At 49.7% G+C, this 20,462-nt stretch overlaps 1 protein-coding gene across 2 annotated transcripts in view; it reads left to right on the top strand.

The window, feature by feature from the left end:
• The window catches only part of CDC25C (cell division cycle 25C), a 432,607-nt gene that overhangs the window by 101,393 nt on the left and 310,752 nt on the right, over positions 1-20,462 (top strand). For both annotated transcript variants that reach the window (XM_086931823.1, XM_086931824.1), the window contains 3 exons: positions 1,747-1,932; positions 4,268-4,359; positions 4,912-4,957. In XM_086931823.1, coding sequence (XP_086787949.1) covers positions 1,751-1,932; positions 4,268-4,359; positions 4,912-4,957 — 320 coding nt within the window. In that variant the 5' untranslated portion in view covers positions 1,747-1,750. The remainder of the gene's footprint in view (positions 1-1,746; positions 1,933-4,267; positions 4,360-4,911; positions 4,958-20,462) is intronic.

Raw genomic sequence — 20,462 nt, 5'->3', positions numbered from 1 at the left:
GCATATTCCTAACTCTAATGGTCTCTTATTTACTTATGACTGGTCTTTTTTGGCTAGCAGGCTTTCTGTATGATTTCCGTATCACTCTGGGTGTGATTTTCTGTCTCCCAGAATGCCCCATGAAGGCTGGATGGAATTCCTCTTTGTAAGGCCATGCACATACTTTGAGCGGGAAAGCAGCTTTGTCTTTTGCAGTAATCTGTAAAGTACAATTGTGTGCTGTTAATTATGATGTTTGCACACGTTATGTTCTTGGCATTCTTTCTCGGTCTAATACGTAATTTACAAGCTCTTCTGATGGTCCGATAAGGTTTGGTTTTGATATAGGTGCATCTCTGCTATATTTAGCCTGCTTTAAAATATGGATGTAGGTCTGTCATAGGAGTGTGTACAAGTTACTCGCTTCAGTACTTAAAGTTCCTTGATCTCTGTTCTCCAAACAGGATTCCAACATGTTTGATACCAAACATGACCGGGTTTGTTACAGCCACTTTAGAGATGGTCATCGTGTAATGACACATGGCCACTCTATGTATCATAAAGGCGAATGCACTTGCAACACAGGAGAATGGGCTCCCAAGGATGTAGGGGTGTCTTGCCTATGCAGGGCCACCCTCACACTTGAAAGCGCGCGCCCTGCCTTCAGTATTGAAAGGCCTGCTTTTGGGGTGACTTATAGGTTTTAAGTGCGATGACCTTTGATATAAGGAAACCTATATCTGTTGTAAGTGGTGCTAGCTACAGTTTATACAGGCTGCAATGGCCGGCCTGGAGTTAGTTTGAGCGGTCTACCATGGGTGGCATAATACATGCTTCGGCCTATGGGGGACCCCAGGTGTACCTATGCCCTGGGTACCTCAGTTACATAATCTAGGGACTTATAAGGGTACACCAGTATCCAATCTAGGATGCACCAAAGTACTTACCATAACCAATTTAGGGGAGAAAGCACAGAGACTGGGGTCTTGATAAGCAAACTCCCAGCCAGGCTAGTCAGAAACAGCATAGCACCAGACAAAATTTGGGGGCAACCATAAAAAAGCTCCTACTTTCCAAAACCTGCTCATTCAGATATTCTTTTATTGTTGCTGTGTAAAGATGTTTCAACCCTTCGGACTGCAGTCATGGTGGCCAGTGAGTTGTAGGAAGGTGGGAGCATGAACTGCCAGTGCAAGAGTCATTATGATTAATAACTTGAACTCTCCTGTGTGCCATGGTAATATATCATCCCTGTGCTTGATATCTCACAACCCTTCAGTGTTATTTTTAATCTTTTATTGGTGTGTGGTGGTGGTGACATTTTGCAGGTTCCTAATGTAGTACAAATATCTCACATGTATGTGCATGGTGCCTGAATTTATTTCACATGTTTCATGTGTAGTGTTGGTAACATTTTGCGGTTCTTGTGTGTGGTAATAATTGTACATCAAAGATTGAGATATTTTACTAATCTTGGCTGCTAGGAATAATGATACTACAGTGGCATGATATCTTACTAATCTTGGTGCTAGGAATAATGATACTTCAGTGGCATTAAACTTATGTGTTTTCGCAGCAGGTCTTGAGTATTGTGTGTATTTTACCAGTTTTGTGCATGCCTTTGGCTATTTGGAAGCTCTCTTGTGTAGTTGCGAGCCTTGTTCATTGGGTGCAGTAGTTGTCACATGTTTCATGCATGGTGAGTATATTTGACAGATTTTGTGTGTTGTTGGGGGCTATATTTCATGCATTTTCTTGACTTTCCAGGGCCATGGCGGCAAACCTCTCCCCTTCAGACCAAGTGGCCCCCACTGTTAACTTTCGCAACAACTGTCGGATGATCCTGAAACTGCTGCAGGATCGAGACAAGTCTGTGGCCTTCTCCCCTGAGCCCCCACTAACGCCGGTCACTAGGCTGGCCTTCGGCTTCAGCAACCTCAGCACCGGTGAAGGGTAAGTATCAGGAATTTGCTCTGTATGAATATCCTATTGCTGGAGAACATGGAGGGGATTTAGGGGCGGGGGCTTCTTAAAAGGAAGCATGGAATGGGCTATGGAATGTGTGCCCTGAGAGTAGCCTGCTGGAGAGTTAATGTGAGATTAGTAATCTGAGGATGAGTAAACTGACATTTTTAGTATTCTGAGAACCAACTGTGCATGTTGAGTAAGTAGCATTTCTGTTGAGCCCATCTAGGAGTTAAATGTAAATTCTGCCCTGAGGCTCTGGTGCTCCCTCTGGGCCCTACGGTGGCTTCCAACTTACAGTTTGGAATGCCTTTTTTTAAAGTCCTCACCAGTTAGTGATTACTGGACAATATTTATGATAGGCACAGTCATTCACCTAGGGTAATCTTCTATGTCCTCAAGGGCACATCTTTTGTGTGACAACCTAATGTATCTGAGTGTTTTAAATCTGTTTTGCTCTCATTGCACTTGTAGTCCAGTGCACCTGACTACAGTGATTTGCAAGTAAAAAGCTAGTTTGAAGTTTTTGTTTTGTATACAGAACCCTCTTTCTGGCTCCTGACCTGGAACTGTGTGGCTACTAAACATTGTTTAGTGCTATAATATTGGAACAAGAACTTCTTAAATATTCCACAGTTCACTAATGGCATAATAATAATGTCAGGTGACTTTGTTAAAAATGTGATTGTCATGTTTGCTCTAAAAAAGGCTGTCTTTTCATCCCAGAGTCCACTATAGAAAAAAACACTGATCAGCCTAAAAAGCCAAAGTCCATAGTCTTCATGGATGGCTCATGGGCTTCTAAAGAGAACGCACAGCCCCCGGCCCTTAACTGATCTGCACCTATTTTTGCATTGAAGCTAAAACAACAAATGCTACCTCATGCTCGACAATTTGCCCAACGCTCTTGTGAACAAAATGTCACCTTGCTGTGTCCAGTCAATTTTCTTCTTTGCTGACCAATTGCTTGATTACTCTTGATTCTCTGTCATAATCAACTGATAAATAAGCCTGTCTGGCAAAATTCTCAAATTTGATTGTCTTGCGCGACCATTCAGCAAAGACCTTTACGGCTCACTTATTTTTATCCTTTGCTACACTTTTTTGTGAGATGAGTTTCGAAACATAACCTATCAATAGGCACACTGTGCTGGGTCATTGTCTTGTTCAATTGATAGTAAATGGTAAAAGACAATCCTCTCTATACGTCCTTGCCTAATCGTTTATCAGTAATGCCTTCTATCGCTTGGTAAATAACGTATTACCGACTGTTGCATTCAGAGACCTGGGGACGTGCTACTTGTGCTGTGTCTGAGTTGCGTGGGGACTGTCAACCTGGAGTTTCCTCAATTCTTGAAGTATTAGATATGGGCTTGTATGTACTTACCTTGGCAAGAATAATCAGTTTTATGTTAGTGTATGAAATGACCAGGTTGTACACATGGCTCTTCATTAGGTCTCTAGCTTTGGAAAGGGAGACCCAGACACCGGTTACTTTAGTGCCAGATTGAATCGCTGTTGGTGAGGTGCAGTAGTTCAGCTCTGCAAGTGCTCACTTTCAGTGGCTTGAGGAAAATGATTGCCTTCATGTAATGACACCATTTATAAGGTTAATTAGTTAAGGAACAAACACGTCTAGTAGCGGGGCAGGCGTCAGCTGCCAAACACCCCCTCTGCTCCCAATTCCTGACAAGAAATCTGTACACATAGGCTCTTCTGTCCATGCTTTGTGTTTATCCATATACATGTACACTGTTGGAAAGATATTCCAGTGTCAACCATGCAGACTCCACCGCATGTGAAAGGGGGAGAAAACAAATTGCAGGTTCTAAGGAAGGGAGGTGCAGATGTCTTTCAGGGGCTATGGACTTGGGCACTGCTACGAAATGGGCAAGAGGGAATACGGTATGATGTACATTGTGTGTAAGAGAAGGGGAAATCTTTCATGGGGCGTGCAATAGGCAGAATTTCCAGCAGGAAGAGTAGTAAAGGGAATGGGGCTTTTTTTTGCAAGGTCTGAGATATCTATACTTTTTTCCCTGTGATGACGTGTTACAGCTTTGATGTGCAGGGTGAGTTAGTTGATTGCTTTCCTGGTCTGTTGAATATGTAGAGTATGTTAAGTGTGCTCAGTGTGTTCAGGCCGGAAGGCCACAAAGTGTTGAGTGTGTATACATACCCAGTCCACATAGGTGTGTTTCGGCTTTGTTAGCTCTGCAATGAGACCAGCCTATGAGGTCTGTAAGCAGTTTAGTAAGGCAGATGACCATGGTTTGTTCTGTTCACTGGGACAGTGAGTGACCCAGGTTTGCTATTTCCACAGGGACACGCCAAAGAGATGCCTGGATCTCTCCAATCTCAGCACTGATGAGGCCGGTTTCCTGCGAGTTGTGGATTCTCCAGTAGCACCAGCTGGTGAGAACTAACCCTGTGCTACTGTCTAGCGCTTCGATTGGCTGTAACTGGGTCTCTGCTCCTTCTCAATTTGAGCATGTTTCCTAGTTTGCATACTGAAGCATCCCAGAGAACACCCATCCCTGTGAAAAATTCCCAAAATGTGCCCTATGTGCATTCTGGAGGCGTACTATCTGGTCATCCCAGCAATGTGTTCTCAAGCTATACCTATTACTCTGGGGATGTTCCCTCTATACGTAACATTCCAAATTTTTGTTCTGTGCCCCTAACCCCCCACATATCTGCATCTGTGTTCCCTCTATACTTTCAAATATGTCCTCTGTGCCCTCACAGTTAACTACCACCTGAATTTACTTCTGTGCTAGAAAGGCCTCTTGATATACGCAGTTTGTTCACTTTAAATACTTCTTGTCTGTGAACTCTCCTACTACCTAGTGATTTGACACCAGTATATACTTGGTTCTCTGTGTGGCCTCAGACGTGCCCTTGATACCCAAGTTTTTAGACGCTGCCTCCTGCTTTCTTACCGTCTTTTGTCCTCTTTGCTTCTAGGGCTACTGGAGTCGCTGAGTGCTCAGGATCCCCTTTGTGATGCATTGTGAGTAACCTCTTTTGTTCTGCATGTTTTGCACCTGCTTTGGGAGGGTTGAGAGGACTGCATGCATGAGTATCCGGGTGAATAATTTTTTGGAGTGTGCCCTCTGTCAGTGTGTTGATGACACCCACTTCATGTTAGTGTTTTTGTAGTACGTTTTATTACCGTTTTCTCAACATAAAAGCGTTTCTCCAGTATTAGGGTGTTTTTCATAGATTCACATGCTTGAATATTCCCCGTCGTCGAAGTGGGAGTCCCACGGTAAATAAAATAGCAATAACATACCAATAACATATGTATGTAAATACATAACACATGAAATAATACTAGAAAAGACATAATAAATACTAAAAAACAATTCCTACATAGGAATACATGATAGAGGGAGAAAACACTTGTAACATATTCCTGTCATTATGTTAGTCCAAACTACAGCCAATCAGGCGCCAGCACCCTTCCAGGACCTTCTCCTCAGAGCTCAGACCCTCAGATTTTCTACCGCACGTCGTGTGAAGGGAGTCTCCCTGAGCTCTGCTCAGTTTTCTCAACTTCAACTTTTCCAGTCTTCTCAGCACAACTTCAAGTGAGAAGAATTTATTTAGACCTTGCTCTTCTTGTGGGAAATTGCGACTTTACTCTGAAGACCCTCACAAGAAGTACATTTATTGTCTTTATCCCGGCCATGAGGTTGGTAACTGCAAGTTTTGCAGGACTTTCTCTACAAAGACCCTTAAGGACAGAGAAGGCTGTCTCCTCATTTGGCTCCAGCGTCTTAAGGATAAGGATTCAGCACTGTCAGATGCAGAAAGTTTGCAGTCTAGACCTTCTAAAGCAGCCTCCAAGCGTAGTAGTGTGCAGGATTTGCCTTCACCATTTCTAAAAAGGAAGAAACTTTCCAGGTCTATGGCTCCTGCGGTGTCTTCACCACCTCCTACTACCTCTACGCCCACGAGACCTGGCTCTCAGGCGTCTCCTGCTGCCTCCCATCATGTTTCTGCTCACAAACATGTTTCATCGTCAACGGGAGCGTCGACGATCGTCTCGACGACTAGATCAGCCGGCTCCGGATCGTCGACGGCGACAGTGACGACAGCATCAGCTTCCGGATCGTCGTCGATGGCTACGTAGAAGTCTTCCGTGTCGACTAAGGTTTCGCTTAGCTTCAAGACTGTCTCGTCAACGATACCTATTGCCTCGTCGTAGAAGAAATCTGCTTCGTCGTCAGCAAAGTCATCGTCGACGAAGGTTCACAAGAAATCTTCGTCGTCGGTCCCGTCGACGACGGCTCCGTCGGCGGTGGCTTCATAATCGTCGACTATTTCGTCGACTGCCTTACCGTATACGATGGTTCTGTCGTCAACGGCGGATCTTGCTGCAACAACTTCGTCGACATCTCTGCCAGCGTCGTCGTCTGCACCGTCGACGCAACTGTCGACGGTGGTTCCTTCATCGTTTGCCTCATTGCCTTTGGTGCCCTTGTCTTCCACAGGGTCTGGCTCTTCCACCGCCGACCCCTTGCACCATCGTCGTCAACGGCCAGTTGACCAACTATCCATTCCGGATACGCAGCCTCACTCGCCCATGTTCGCCACAGGCTCTGAGCCAGATTCTGACTCTGACAATTATGTGGGTGATTCCTTCAGAGTGGCACGCAATCCTTCGGATTTGATTATTAAGTGCCAGGATTATGGTGATGTTGATGACGACGACCAGTATTCTCAGGCAGAAGAATACTCTGTGCAACGCTGCCTTTGTCGCTCATCTCAAATCTCCAACATATGTTGGATGACTACAACCGGTGCTTCCAGCCTTCTCTGCAGGTTACGCCTATGCCTCATGTGCCTGCGACTGCGGCTGCTCCTGTCCCTGTTCCGCCACCTTTGCCGCTGACGCCTTCACCACAGGTTCAGACGTCAGTGAAGATGCACACTACGGTGTACCCAGTTGATGATGATGTCATTCTAGAACGGGAAGATGGAGAAGGCCACGATGATGATGATTATGACGCCGCCACCCACATGGCTGAGTGGGACGACTACCAAATCCAGACGCCTTCCCCTCCTCCGGTAGAGCCCGGGGATTCGCCTCCAGTGGACATTGCAAGTTTCCATCAACTGATGGATAGAGTGTCCCAGCGCTTCAAGTTGCCTAGAGTCCAGAGGGAGGAGGACTGTTTCCTCTATGATTTTAAAAATCAACCATTCAAGCAAGTCCACACTATACCCATCATAGACTTTATATGGACTGAAGGGGTGAAGCTCATGCAAACACCAAATTCACTGCCAGCTCAACTGCCTCGCCTTGAGAAAAAATAAAAGGCGCCCGTAGGATCTCCAGCGTGCCTTGTCGCCCATCTAAGGCCTGACTCAGTGGTCACTCAAGCTGCACAACCTCGTTCCCGTAATCCGGCATCTCCAATTTCGGCTCCTCCAGATAGGGAGGGTCGTCGCCTGGACGCTATTCGACGGAAGTTCTCCACTATGGCATCCACTACGGTGAGGGCGGCTAATGCTTTAGCCATCTTAGGCCCCTACGACCGCCAGATGTGGTCGGACTAGTCTGCCCTGGTGAACCTCATCCCTGCTGCTTCCAAGGCTTAAGCTTTAAAGATTCTGCAGGACGGAGAGAGGACATCGGAGGAAATCATTGATTGCGCAGTTGACATTGCGTGCACTGGCTTTCGTCAGCTTGCTGGGGCAGCGGTCTTGCGGAGGCAGGGTTGGTTACGGTCCACCTCTTTCCGCCAAGAAGTCCAATCCAAGAACCTGGATATGCCGTACGACGGTGAGTCGCTTTTTTGAGCGCACATAGATGAGGCTTTGCAATCCATTAAAAAGGACACTGATACTGCTCGCTCATTGGGGACTTTACAGTTTCAGAAGCAGCCATTTCGGGGTGGACGCGGCACCTCCTCAACTTTTCGTGGAGGAAACAATAATTATCGCTCCTACCATCAAGGTAACCAATGTTACTCTTCCAACCAACCGCAGTCCTCCCAACAGCAGTCGTCCAAATCCTACAGGGGAAAATCCTCGTATAGAGGATCCACTCCCAAACGTCAATGACTTGTGTATCGCCCCCAGTGTTGGAGGTCTAATCTCTGTTCTTTTCTCAGTGGTCCTCCATCACCTCGGACTGCTGGGTTCTGGACATTGTGGCAAAGGGCCATGCTCTAGAGTTCATCAAGATTCCTCCTCTCACTCCACCGTCTGGCCCGCCTCCTCCCCACCTCCAAAGAGTATTTCCATCAAGTTTGTCTTCTAATTCGGAAAGGTGCTGTCGAAGTGGTTCCCAAGTCTCAGAGAGGAAAGGGTTTCTATTCCCGTTTCTTCCTAATACTCAAGACTGGAGATTGGCGACCCGATTCTGGATTTGCGAGCGCTCAACAGGTACCTCAAGAGCCAATCCTTCCGCATGCTTACACTAGTAGAGATCCTGCGTCTTCTCTCCATGGGCGACTTCATGACCACCATCGACCTTCAGGATGCTTACTTCCATGTTTCAATTATTCAAAAACATCGGAAGTACTTGCGCTTCCGGGTGGGACGGAGAGACTTCCAGTTCAAGGTGTTGCCCTTCGGCCTCCGGTCCGCCCCTCGTGTCTTCACGAAACTATTGGCTCCAGTAGTGGCTTACCTGCGTCTACGAGGTGTCCAAATCTTTCCATATCTGGACGTCTGCCTCCTCAAATCAGTCTAACAAACAGCTGCTTCAATACACTCGTCTGTCAGGACGTGTTTCGATCTCTCGGCCTAGCCATCTATGCCGACAAGTCTCAGGTCGAACCGGCTCCGAGCAGGAATTTTCTGGGAGCAACATTGGACACCATGCTTTCAAAAGCATTCGTGTCCCAAGAGCATCAACAAAAGATCCTCCGCTTGGTGTCTCTGATTCGGGCAAGACTATCCGTTTCTGTCCGGATCTTAGTCATTTCTGGGGATGGCATCGTCTTGTATTGCACTGATCCCAAATTGCAGTCTACGGACTCGCCCCATTCAGGAGGAATTGGACGTCCAGTGGTGTCAGGTCTCCGGTTCTTTCAACGACCTAGTGAGTGTCACCGCTCGCATGAGATCAGCTCTCCAATGGTGGGCGCAACCGTCCAACCTTGCGACAGGAACTTCTTTCCTCTCCACCACGCCAGAACTCAAGCTCACAACAGATGCCTCATTAAAAGGTTGGGGTGCTCACCTTCAAGGCCTCCATCAAAGGCAAATGGTCTCTGCTTCAATGTTCCTGGCACATCAACAGGCTGGAGTTGATGGCAATTTTTCTGGCGCTCAAGTCGTTCCTTCCTGTGATTCAAGGGGAATTGGTGCTCATTCAGACGGACACTACCACCAGTATGCACTATGTCAACAAGCAGGGAGGAACCAGGTCTCCACTCTTGTCTCTGCTGGCTCAGTCGATCTGGGATTGGGCAATCCGTCATCAAGTTACCCTGGCGGCGGTGCATCTGCCGGGTGTCTCCAACATCCTAGCGGATTCCCTCAGCAGGTCCACGTCATAGACCCACGAGTGGGAGTTGCATCAACCAACTCTCAACCTCGTTTTTCAGCGATGGGGTCGTCCGTCTCTGGATCTCTTTGCAACACCGGTGAACCGGAAATGCCCATCTTATGCAAGTTGGCATCCCCACCGCGGGTCATGCGGGAATGCCCTTTTGATGAATTGGTGCGATCTATTTGCCTACGCTTTTCCTTCCGTTGGTGCCTCGTGTGCTGTGGAAGATGCAGAGGAAGCCCTGCCACATTCTCCTGGTCGCCCCCCAATGGCCCCGACAGGCGTGGTTCTCGGAGTTGCTCCTTCTGTCCCAGTGCAAGCTCATCCTCGACCGGACCTCTTCGCGATGGACAAGGGTCAAATTTGCCATCCGAACGAATTGTCGGCCTGGCACCTGACCACCTTGAATTTGCGCATTTAAATATCCCGCCGGAATGCAGAGACATTCTCACTCAGGCCAGAGCTCCGTCTACCATTAAGACTTACAAGCTCAAATGGAAGAGGTTCTGCCATTGGTGCGTGGCTACGAATATCCATCCTATCCATTCTATCCATCCTATCCATTTGACTCCGGAGCAGCTACTTCCGTTCTTTTTGGACCTGGCTCAATCCGGGCTTTCCCATGCTACTTTGAGAGTATTCTTGGCGGCAATCTCTAGTTTCCGGCAGGATGGCTCCTCCTCTCTCTGTTCTTCCAGAGTTATTCGTCAGTTTTTCAAAGGACTGTTCCGGAGGTTCCCACCTCTTCGGCATCCTCCTCCTCGCACCCACTTGGCACCTCAATGTCGTCTTAGCCCAACTGATGAAGGCGCCATTCGAGCCTATCCATGGGGCGGACTTAAAGTTTCTGAGCTGGAAGGTAGCCCTTCTCCTTGCTCTGACTTCATCTCGTTGCATGAGTGATCTTCATGCTTTCACTGTTAAACCTCCTTTTCTCCAATTCAAACCGGACTGTGTGGTGCTTCGCACCAACCCAACTTTCCTGCCGAAGGTGCCTACGGATTTCCATCTAAATGAACCTGTTTTATTAAAGACTTTCTTTGCCGATCCTCAATCTCCGGCAGAGCAGCGATTGCACTCTTTGGACATCAAACGATGCCTTAAATTTTACATCAGAAGGACCGCCCCTTTTCGCAGGTCCGATCAACTGTTCATTGCCTACGGACGCATGCGTAAAGGGCGTCCTGTTACCAAGCCAACTATTGCACGTTGGATTTCTTCTGCCATCAGCAGGCCGGCAAGCCTCTACAATTTTTTTTTTTTTTTTTTTTTTTAAACCTTTATTTGGAGATAAGCAAGGACAAAGGAAGTGCATACATGATCCATACAGTCATAAATGGCTAGTACAGTACAACGAAATACTCAAAAGAGTCCTGAGTACAGAGTGGCATATCAATCAATATATACAGTAATTTGTGAGATCACACAGCATGTAGGAGAGCGATGATCCAGGTCGCACAGGTACACTGATGAGATGGTACAGCATGGGCATATACTGTGAGCGCAAAATAATACAAAGGAGAAGCAGAGAAAAGGACCATACATGTGAGAGGAAACAAAAAAATGCCAGTGTCAAACGACACAGGTATATTACATGCATGATGTACTCCAACAGGCCCCCCCCAGCCGCCAAATGAAACCTGGCAGGGGTTCGATCTCTATCCCCACCATCTGAGAGGCATACAAGGAAATACAGCCCCTTTGACCTCGCAGAAGAAGGAAGCAATTCAGCCCCCCCCCCCTCCAATATCTGAGGACCAGCAAATGTAGAATGATATCGCGGCCCACCGTGCTGGCGTTAACCAACCCCTACTCGGTCCTCATGTTCAGAATCAGAGTCCTGCACAGCTCTAGTTAGGAGGTACACCTGTAGCGGGCTCCAAAAGTCTTTGGGTCTACACCTCACGGGCATCAGTTCAGAATAGACATTATATTGGTCCTGACAGTATATGAGATCATTCAACCAATCCTGGAAGCGCGGTACCCTGCCACGACCCCAGCAACAAGCCACCCTACGCTTGGCCAGAAGCAAGGCCACGTCAACAAATCTGCGATGAGGGGCAGGCACGTCCCTAGAATAGCCCAGCAACATCACCAAGGGGTCAAACGCCACCCCATCCTCCGCCATAACCTGCAAGGCCACATGGACCTGACTCCAGTATTCCAGCACCCCCGCACAACTCCAAGCCAAATGCAGAAAATCAGCACCTTCCGCTCGACACCTAGCGCACCTGTTATCCTCTGCTAAGTGGAACCGAAGTTTCTTCGCCGGGGTGTAATAGTACCTCTGGACAAATTTGTAATGGATGATTTTCAGGCGGCAACTGGAAGAGACATTGGCAGTAAGTCCACAGCAATACTGCCATTGCTCGTCGGTAATAGGGGCTCCCAGTTCAACAACCCACTGCTCACGCACCCGATTGGACGGGACAGAGCGCTGTCGGCGAATAGCACCGTATAATTTCGACACCAGGTGACACCCATCTGAAACCAACAGCGCATGGAGGGGGAGAGTGACCTCCGGCTCCGAAGGAAAATCCGGTAGCAAGGCACGCATGCCCTGCCTCAGACGAACATAGTAAAACCGCTCCAAAGGGGAGCAGGCAGCAGCTCCAAAGAAATGAGCCTGGGTACGGAAGGCGCCTTCATGAAACACGTCACCCCACGTAAGAATACCTAGCCACCTACACAATCGTTGAAACCCCGTTTCCCGCAACAGAGACAAATCAGGATGATAGGATAGAGGCGGGGCCGGCGAATAAAGAAAGGAGACGCCCAGCAGTCGTGCTACCAGTTTCCAGGCATCCACCGTGCATGTCACCGTCGTTTGAGGCGTATCCACATCCGACACCTTGCCCAATACTAACCCCTCCAGCGGGAGCGGATGGGCAACCCAATGTTCGGCAGCTATCTGGGGCATAAACGGCGTGGGGCGCATCCAGTGATAAGCGTAATGTGTTTGAGCGCTAAGATAGTAAAGCTCAAATTCAGATACGTCAAATCCCCCAATCGAATAGGGTAGTGTAAGGGTAGCCCATGCCACCCGCGGCTGTTTGCCCCCCCAAAACAATCGAATAAGCTCAGAGCGAAGTCTACGAAAAAAATAAGCACCAGGGTGATATGGAAGGTTTTGAAATAGGTACAGAAATGGGGGCAAGACTACCATCTTGATGAGGGACGCCCGACCGGCCATAGAGAGAGGCAAGGACCTCCATCTAGTGACGTCATCTGCCAGTTTAGTAATAGCCACACCATAATTAAGCCTGATCGTTTCTTCTCTGTCCAATGACACAACAATGCCGAGGTACCGCAGCTCCGAATCGCACCACTTCAAAGGGTAATCAAGAGGAAAACTACGCACAGCCGCAGTAAGGGGGAAGAGTTGGGATTTCCGCCAGTTGATATGGACACCGGAGACACCCCCAAAAGCAACCAGCTCTCGCAAGAGCGCATTAAGGTTGTTTTCAGGATCTTTGACATAGAGCGTGACATCATCCGCGTACAAAGAGATCCCGACCTGACGCTGAAGACAATTGAAGGCGCTCTGCTGGTGTAACTGACGAATCCTGCAGGCCAGAGGCTCAATAGCAATGGCAAATAGGAGGGGCGAGAGGGGGCATCCCTGACGAGTCCCCCTTGTAAGAGGGAACGGGGGGGACAGCACCCCATTCACCACCACCCTTGCCATCGGATCAGTATACAAGAGCTTAACCCATGAAATGAAAATCCGAGGAAAGCCCATCCGACAAAGTACATCAATAAGATAGCCCCACTCAACGGAGTCGAACGCCTTAGTGGCATCAAGGAAGATGGCGGCGACTGGGATATCAGGAGCAATGGTCGAAATAAGGGAAAACAAGGTACGAAGGTTGTGGGAAGTAGCACGACCAGGCACAAACCCCGACTGATCGGGCAGAACAATAACAGGCATGAGCTCAGCGGGTCTCACCGCCAGGACCTTCGAGTATTTTTACATCGCAATTGAGCAACGAGAGGGGCCTATAGGAACCCACATCCAGTGGATCCTTACCCGGTTTGAGCAGCGACGTAATAGCGACCTCCCGCATGCAACACGGCAGTCGCCCCTCCTCCAGGGATTCCTCAAAAACCTCGCGGAGAACGGGGGCCATAATGTCCACATAACACTTATAGAATTCAGCAGGAAGGCCATCAAGACCAGCGGCCTTCCCATTATTCAGAGACATGATTGCATTCCTGACCTCTTCCACCTCTAGGGGCCTACCTAAGAACGCCCGATGATCATCCGACAACCAACAAAGTGCCAACTCATCCAGAAACCCGCCATACCGTGTCTCACCAGTCTGCTGCGTCGTGTAGTGGTCAATAAAGGTACGCTGAATCTCCGTAGTGTCCCGACAGCGAGTGCCATCCGGCAAAACCAATTCCAGCACGTCCGACCCATGCCGTGGATGACTAGTAAGTGCAGCAAGGACCTTACCGGGCCTCTCCCCCTCACAGTACCTCCTCGCCGTCCAATACTTCCCCCTATGTTTAGCCTTCATGGCAGCCTCCTCCTCATACTCGGAGAGCTTGGTGCGGAACTGACTCAAAAGATCGGGATCCGAGCCAGCCTGCATCCTGCGTTTTAAGTCACGTAAGTCTCCCTCCAAACCCCCGAGAGTCCGAACAATCAATTTAAGCATTCCACAACTTTTAGAGATAGTGACTCCCCGGATCGTAACCTTGAACGCCTCCCATATAACCTCGACACTGTCGACAGAGCCCTTGTTTCTGGGGAAGAACGCCTCCACCTCCTCGCCAAACTCTGCCCTGAACACAGGGTCAAGCAAGGCAGTTGGAAAAAGGCGCCAAGGCGGGCGCGGCCTGTGCAGCCCGGGAACAGACAGGACAACCTTCACCGGGCAGTGATCAGAATACGTACGAGCAAGATGCACAGCCTCCTGCAGGCCAGCCACCAACCCCCTAGAGAGAAAAACATAGTCCAGCCTCGCCCATGAGCGCGCATGTGCAGTGTAATGAGTGCCCTCCTTAGTGGCAGGGTGAGAATACCTCCAGCTGTCAATCAGCCCAGCCTCCTCCACAACCCCACGCAGAACTTCTCTAGCTTGCACATTATACTGAGGACTCCCGTCCGATCTATCCAACTGAGCATGAAGTGCAAAATTGAAATCCCCCCCCCACACAATGTGAGTGGCATCGACAGCAAGCACATGGCCCCACAACGTAACGAAAAAAGTTGGCGTATCAACATTGGGAGCATAGCAATTAACAAACAGCACAGTGATCTGCCCAAGCCGCCCCCAGAGTAGCACATAGCGTCCCTCTGGGTCTCCCATAGATCCCAGTTCTTGAAATGCGAGCGATCTCTTAACAAGGATAACAACCCCTCGAGCATAAGTGGAGTATGAAGCAAACATCCTGGCCGCTGCCCACCTCCCACCAAAGCTGGGGGAAGGTCCAGGACGCGGATGCGTCTCCTGGAGGAGGGCCACATGAATAGCATGCCTGTCCAAATACTGGATCACATTTCGATATTTCCTGGCATCATTAAGACCCCGTACATTCCAGGACAAAATTGATATCTTGTCTATAGTGACAGTCGACATTAGCCATATTCAGGGCCCCACAGGACCCAATGAGCAAGGGCGGTGTGTCCGACTCCCAGCACCAGGACACCAGCCCAGGACGCAATCGTCCCACCACATACACTCCACACACACCCCAGCCATCTCCAAACCAAGCAACCAGAACCCCAACAACTCCCCCCCAACAGCACCATCCGTGCAACAGGCACCCAGAAAGCACATCGCGCAGCACGCAGCAAATACAGCTCATCCGGCCCAGAACTCTCATACGCGTCCCTCGTGTAGTGTGCTCACCACCATGCGGTCGCCGGAAATAGCGGCCATTTCCCTCAGGCTCACAGCGACCGAAGCGCGAAACCAAATAGCACCATCCTGCTGTCCCATACCGACCCCAAGAACCGCCACTCACACATACACTCGCAAACAGTCAAGGTAAAGCCCCCTCCCTAAAAGCGGATGGCCGCGAGGCCGCCGACGCAGAAAAGGAAGTCAATGCAAAAGACATACTTCAATAATGTCTCAATAAAAATGAACAAGGTCACCCCAATCAGGCGACCTCCTCCTCAGCCGCCGAATGTTCACCCTCGGGGTCTCGATCGCCTCCTCGATCTGCAGCAGCTCGATCGCGCTTGAGGCGCTTCACAAAATCCTCTGCATGCTGTGGGTTAGTGAAAAAGTGTTGCTTAGCCTGGTGCGTCACTCTAAGCTTGGCAGGGTAAAGCAAAGCATAGTCCACCTGCAGTTCGCGAAGTTTCTTCTTCACCCCCAGGAACTTACGACGCTGGTCCTGCACCATCGGCGTGAAATCGGGGTACATGGTGAAAGACACCCCTTCAAAGGAGAGGGCCCGATTGGTGCGGGCAGCTTGGAGGGCAGCGTCCCGATCTCGATAGTTTAAAAGACGCGCAATGATGGGGCGCGGTGCGGCTCCAGAAGCCGGTCGAGGTCCCAGTGACCGGTGCGCTCTCTCGACGATGAACTGGGACGAGAAGGCACCCGCACCAATAGCGCCCACCAGGAGTCTCTCCACATAAGTTTCCATCTTTCCAACATTCGTTGACTCCGGTACACCTACTATACGAACGTTATTGCGCCTACTCCTCGCTTCCAACTCCTCATTCTTAGCGGCAATCACCCGCAATATATTATCCATTCTCGCCAGCTGCGTGGTATGAGTGGCGGCAGTATCGTCGTGGTCCGAGATGCGCTGTTCCGCCGTTGTCAGGCGTTCCTCGTGCACGTCTAGCTTCTGGACCACCGCATCCATGCGCGACGATATTTTGTCCACCTTGTCCACTATCGTGGCAAACCCCTGCCTCATCTCCTGCATCATCTGGTGAAAGTCCGGGGTTTGTGGCTGCGGCACAGTATCAGCAACAGGCGGGGGGGGAGACCGTGAGGTCCCAGCATCCTGGAGCAGTCGCGTTCCCCTCCTAGCCGCTCCAGAATCAAAGGACAACTTAGACTGTTTAGTGTCAGGTTTCCCCATGATAAAGCGCTAGTAGCACAGCGGGGCACCAAAGTCAAGAAGAGCCAGACTGCAGGCCGGCCTAAGCACTCGACCAACCGCCAAAGCACGGGGGCACGAGCAGGCATGGACGCCCCGCCACTCCCAGAGGAAAAGATGGCCGTCTCCGCTCCCAGGCCAAAGGGGTTGCTCTCCAGGCGACCAGACGATGATCCGCTGTGCCTCCGTAATCAACAGTTCCTAGGCAGGCAGAGGTAGAAATCGAAAAACCCAGTTCGAGGACAAGGGAGCATTCAGCAGCATGCCCGGCCAGCTAGCAAGCCCGGTAGAGAGAGGTAGAGCAGGGCCTACACCCCACGTGCGGAGCCGCGGGCTAGCGTGGGTAGTGACGCCGGGCTACAGAGCACCCGACCTCCAGAGCGCAAGTCGGGGAAACTTGGAGTCCTCGTAACTTCGGCCAGCAGCCTCCGAATGGAACAGGAGTTGGACCGTGGGTGGCCAGTCGGTATCCCAGCAGATCTATAGGGTCAGATCAGGGCGCAGTGATGGTAAGCAGGATCCCTAGTCGGATAATAGCTCCGGGCAGCAGGAGCCTCACGGCAGTGCGGCCATTCTGCAGTGCGCCCTCTAGCGCCCCAAGCCTCTACAATCTTCGGTGAGGGCTCATTCCGCCAAAGCGATGTCATCCTCTACCGCCCTGTTTGCTGGTGTGCCGCTTCGTCAGATCTTCCAAGCAGCCACGTGGTCCAACAGGCACACGTTCACGAAGCACTACTGCTTGGATGCCATCAACGAGGCGGATACAGCAGTGGGACAGGCAGTACTTCGTCATCTTTTTAACTAAGGTGAGCCTCTGTCTTCCCTCCTCCACTGTGGTTTTATGATTGCTATCAGTACTTACATGACTGTATTGTTATTGTCTCTTTGGTTTCTCCGTGCTGTTGCATAGCAATCGGACCTTTTTGGCTGTTACTGCTCTCTATTCTATTCAAGCATGTGAATCTATGAAAGACACCCTAATACTGGAGAAGAAAAATTGTTACATACCTGTAAACAGGTGGTTCTCCAGTATTGGTGTCTTTCATAGATTCACATGCGACCCACCCTCCTCCCCTCAGAGGCTCGCTTCTCCTCACCGACTCTTTTGTCACTCTTGTGCTACGAAAATCTGAGGGTCTGAGCTTTGAGGAGAAGGTTCTGGAAGGGTGCTGGCACCTGATTGGCAAAATGGGAACAGTTAAATTAAACATTGCAGCCGGGAGAACAGTTACAGGCATAAGGTCTGAGGACTTTCTCAACTTAGTCGGTCGGCCATGGATTTTTATACAGTTTTTTGATTACAGTAAAACCGTTCCAGTGATCCTTTTTAGGTCTCGCCTGCCAATGCGCTTGCGCATTGCTGGCGATAAATATAGAGGGGCACCAGCAAATCCTACCAAGAGGGCTTTGGAATGCGGATTATGGCCAGTGCATGTGAGGCATTCAAGCGCGAAGCTTCGGCAGCACGCGCTCTGCCTCACTTCCTGCTCCCCCTCTTACTTTCGTTATCGATCACACCCCATATGCTCGTTCCCTCCCACCCTTCCGACTTCAAAGGAATGCCGCTCCCCTGCTCCCCCGCCCCCCCCCGCAATGCTGAGATCTTGTTTTCTTTTTAGCTCCAGGCGACATATGCTGCGTGTTTTTTACAAAGCAGGGAAGCAGCCTTCTCATCAATGGCATCATCGGTCTGCCATCAGTTTGGTTTGCCTCTTGCCTTCTTCGTACACGCACAAGCGGAAGATTCAGTCTAATGACTTTTTGCCACTTTCGCACAGTCACAAGTAGTCATTCTTATCAATGGCGCCGTCCATGCGCTTGCAAGCTACAGCTAGGCACGCCCTTTCACCATCACTACGCGTATTCTTACAGCCCCCTTCTATTTGCTAACACTGATTTGGCTTTGGTTTTACTTACATTTCAAAATAAACAACAAAAGGCAGAACCACTCCTCCTATAAACGTAGCACGTCTGTGCTGCTTCTTCAACTATGGCCTGGGCTTTAATCAACATGCAAGCATTCCTATAATGTACGAAGTCACCGTTATTTAATCTACAGCCCCCTCCCCCCCCTCCCCCACCCCACCCCACCCCCGCCGCCTGCAGTAACAGATTTGCTTTCGCCGTGAGGCTATGTTTTGGGTTTCGATTTAGTCTAGCTTGCCCGCATTTGTTAGCCCGCATTATTCTTCACGCCTCGCACTGCGGCATGCCTCGCACTGCGGCACGCCTCGCACTGCGGCACGCCTCGCACTGCGGCACGCCTCGCACTGCGGCACGCCTCGCACTGCGGCACGCCTCGCACTGCGGCACGCCTCGCACTGCGGCACGCCTCGCACTGCGGCACGCCTCGCACTGCGGCACGCCTCGCACTGCGGCACGCCTCGCACATCACTCGGGGACACCACCACATCACTCGGGGACACCACCACATCACTCGGGGACACCACCACATCACTCGGGGACACCACCACATCACTCGGGGACACCACCACATCACTCGGGGACACCACCACATCACTCGGGGACACCACCACATCACTCGGGGACACCACCACATCACTCGGGGACACCACCACATCACTCAGACACCACCGGACACCACCACATCACTCAGCCCAACCACAACAGCACTGTCCTTGCTTGCTACCAACAAGCATTGCCATAGCCAATAGGACTTGCATTAGGAAAGTGTAAGCTATTGGTTTTGTGAATAACAATGCTATTCATTTATATATTTTCAAAGTCAACACCTATTATAAAAAATTGTCATTTACAATACCAATAGCTCACACTTTCCTAATGCGAGACCTATTGCATTGCAAATGCTTGTTTGGTAAGGTATGTGAACTGCTGTCTGTGGAGACCTATATTAACGTATTCAATGAGAAATCTAGTTGGGTCTCAACATTTGGTGGATACAATGCAACCAGCGGGTATCCTGTCAAGATGTCTGGCATGGGGAGTGCATGATCAATGTGTGTGCTGTGTCCTGATTGGGTGTGGGTTCCTAACTTTGTGTGGCATATGACTTTATGATGTTTTGAGAACGTGCCTACCCCTCCAGCCATGTGTGCTTTATTTGGGCCAGTCTCCCTGGAGCATTATGGTGTTGCTGCCCCTATCTTTGGGATAAATCTGGGATATCCTATTTGGGTATTAGTCTGCTGACAATGTGCCACCCCACCTGTGATCTGTCAGTCAGGTGCCTTGTGCCTGGGTATCAGAGCCTGCCTGATTACGTATTTCTGAGTGGGGGGTTGACGTGGAAATATAACTGGCAAATTTGTCAAGAGAAATGCGATTTAATTCCTATACATGAATGCATCGTTCCTCATACTGACATTGACTGTCTCAATATTTACATTCCCCCTTCTAGTTGAATTTTCAACTACACTATCTAACCCATACTTCATGACAGTTTCTTTTGTTGGGGACCTGTTCTTCTTTGGTCTTCACAATTACTGCTTTCCTAGTTACTTGCATTCTACCCAATCGGAGGCCTGCATTTTTACCGCACAGAACCACACAAAAATAAGAACACAATGAAAACTGGTTCCAATGATGTACACAGAACATAATGCCAGTGGGGGAGCCAGGAGAACCAATTCAAGTCAAAGTCAAAGGATTTATATAGGCCACTACATACCCAGAGGGTCTCAAGGCGCTTGAGAAGGGGTGGGGAGTTACTTGTCAAATATCCACGTTTTGAGTTGCTTTCTGAATGCTAGGTGGTTCTGGGTAAGGCGAAGGTGAGTGGGAAGAGAGTTCCAGGTTTTAGCTGCCAGGGAGGAGAAGGATCTACCTCCCATGGTGGTCTTGTTGATGCGAGGTACAGTGGCAAGGGCTTGGTTGGAAGATCGAAGCTGGCGGGAGGGGGTGTAGAAGGACAGTCGTGTGTTGAGGCATTCTGGTCCGATTTCGTAGAGTG

This window comes from Lissotriton vulgaris, chromosome 7, assembly GCF_964263255.1.
Source record: "Lissotriton vulgaris chromosome 7, aLisVul1.2, whole genome shotgun sequence".
NCBI classification, from domain to species: domain Eukaryota; kingdom Metazoa; phylum Chordata; class Amphibia; order Caudata; family Salamandridae; genus Lissotriton; species Lissotriton vulgaris.
The sequence above is the reverse complement of the archived record's forward strand: the minus strand, read 5'-3'. Positions and strand labels throughout refer to the sequence as shown.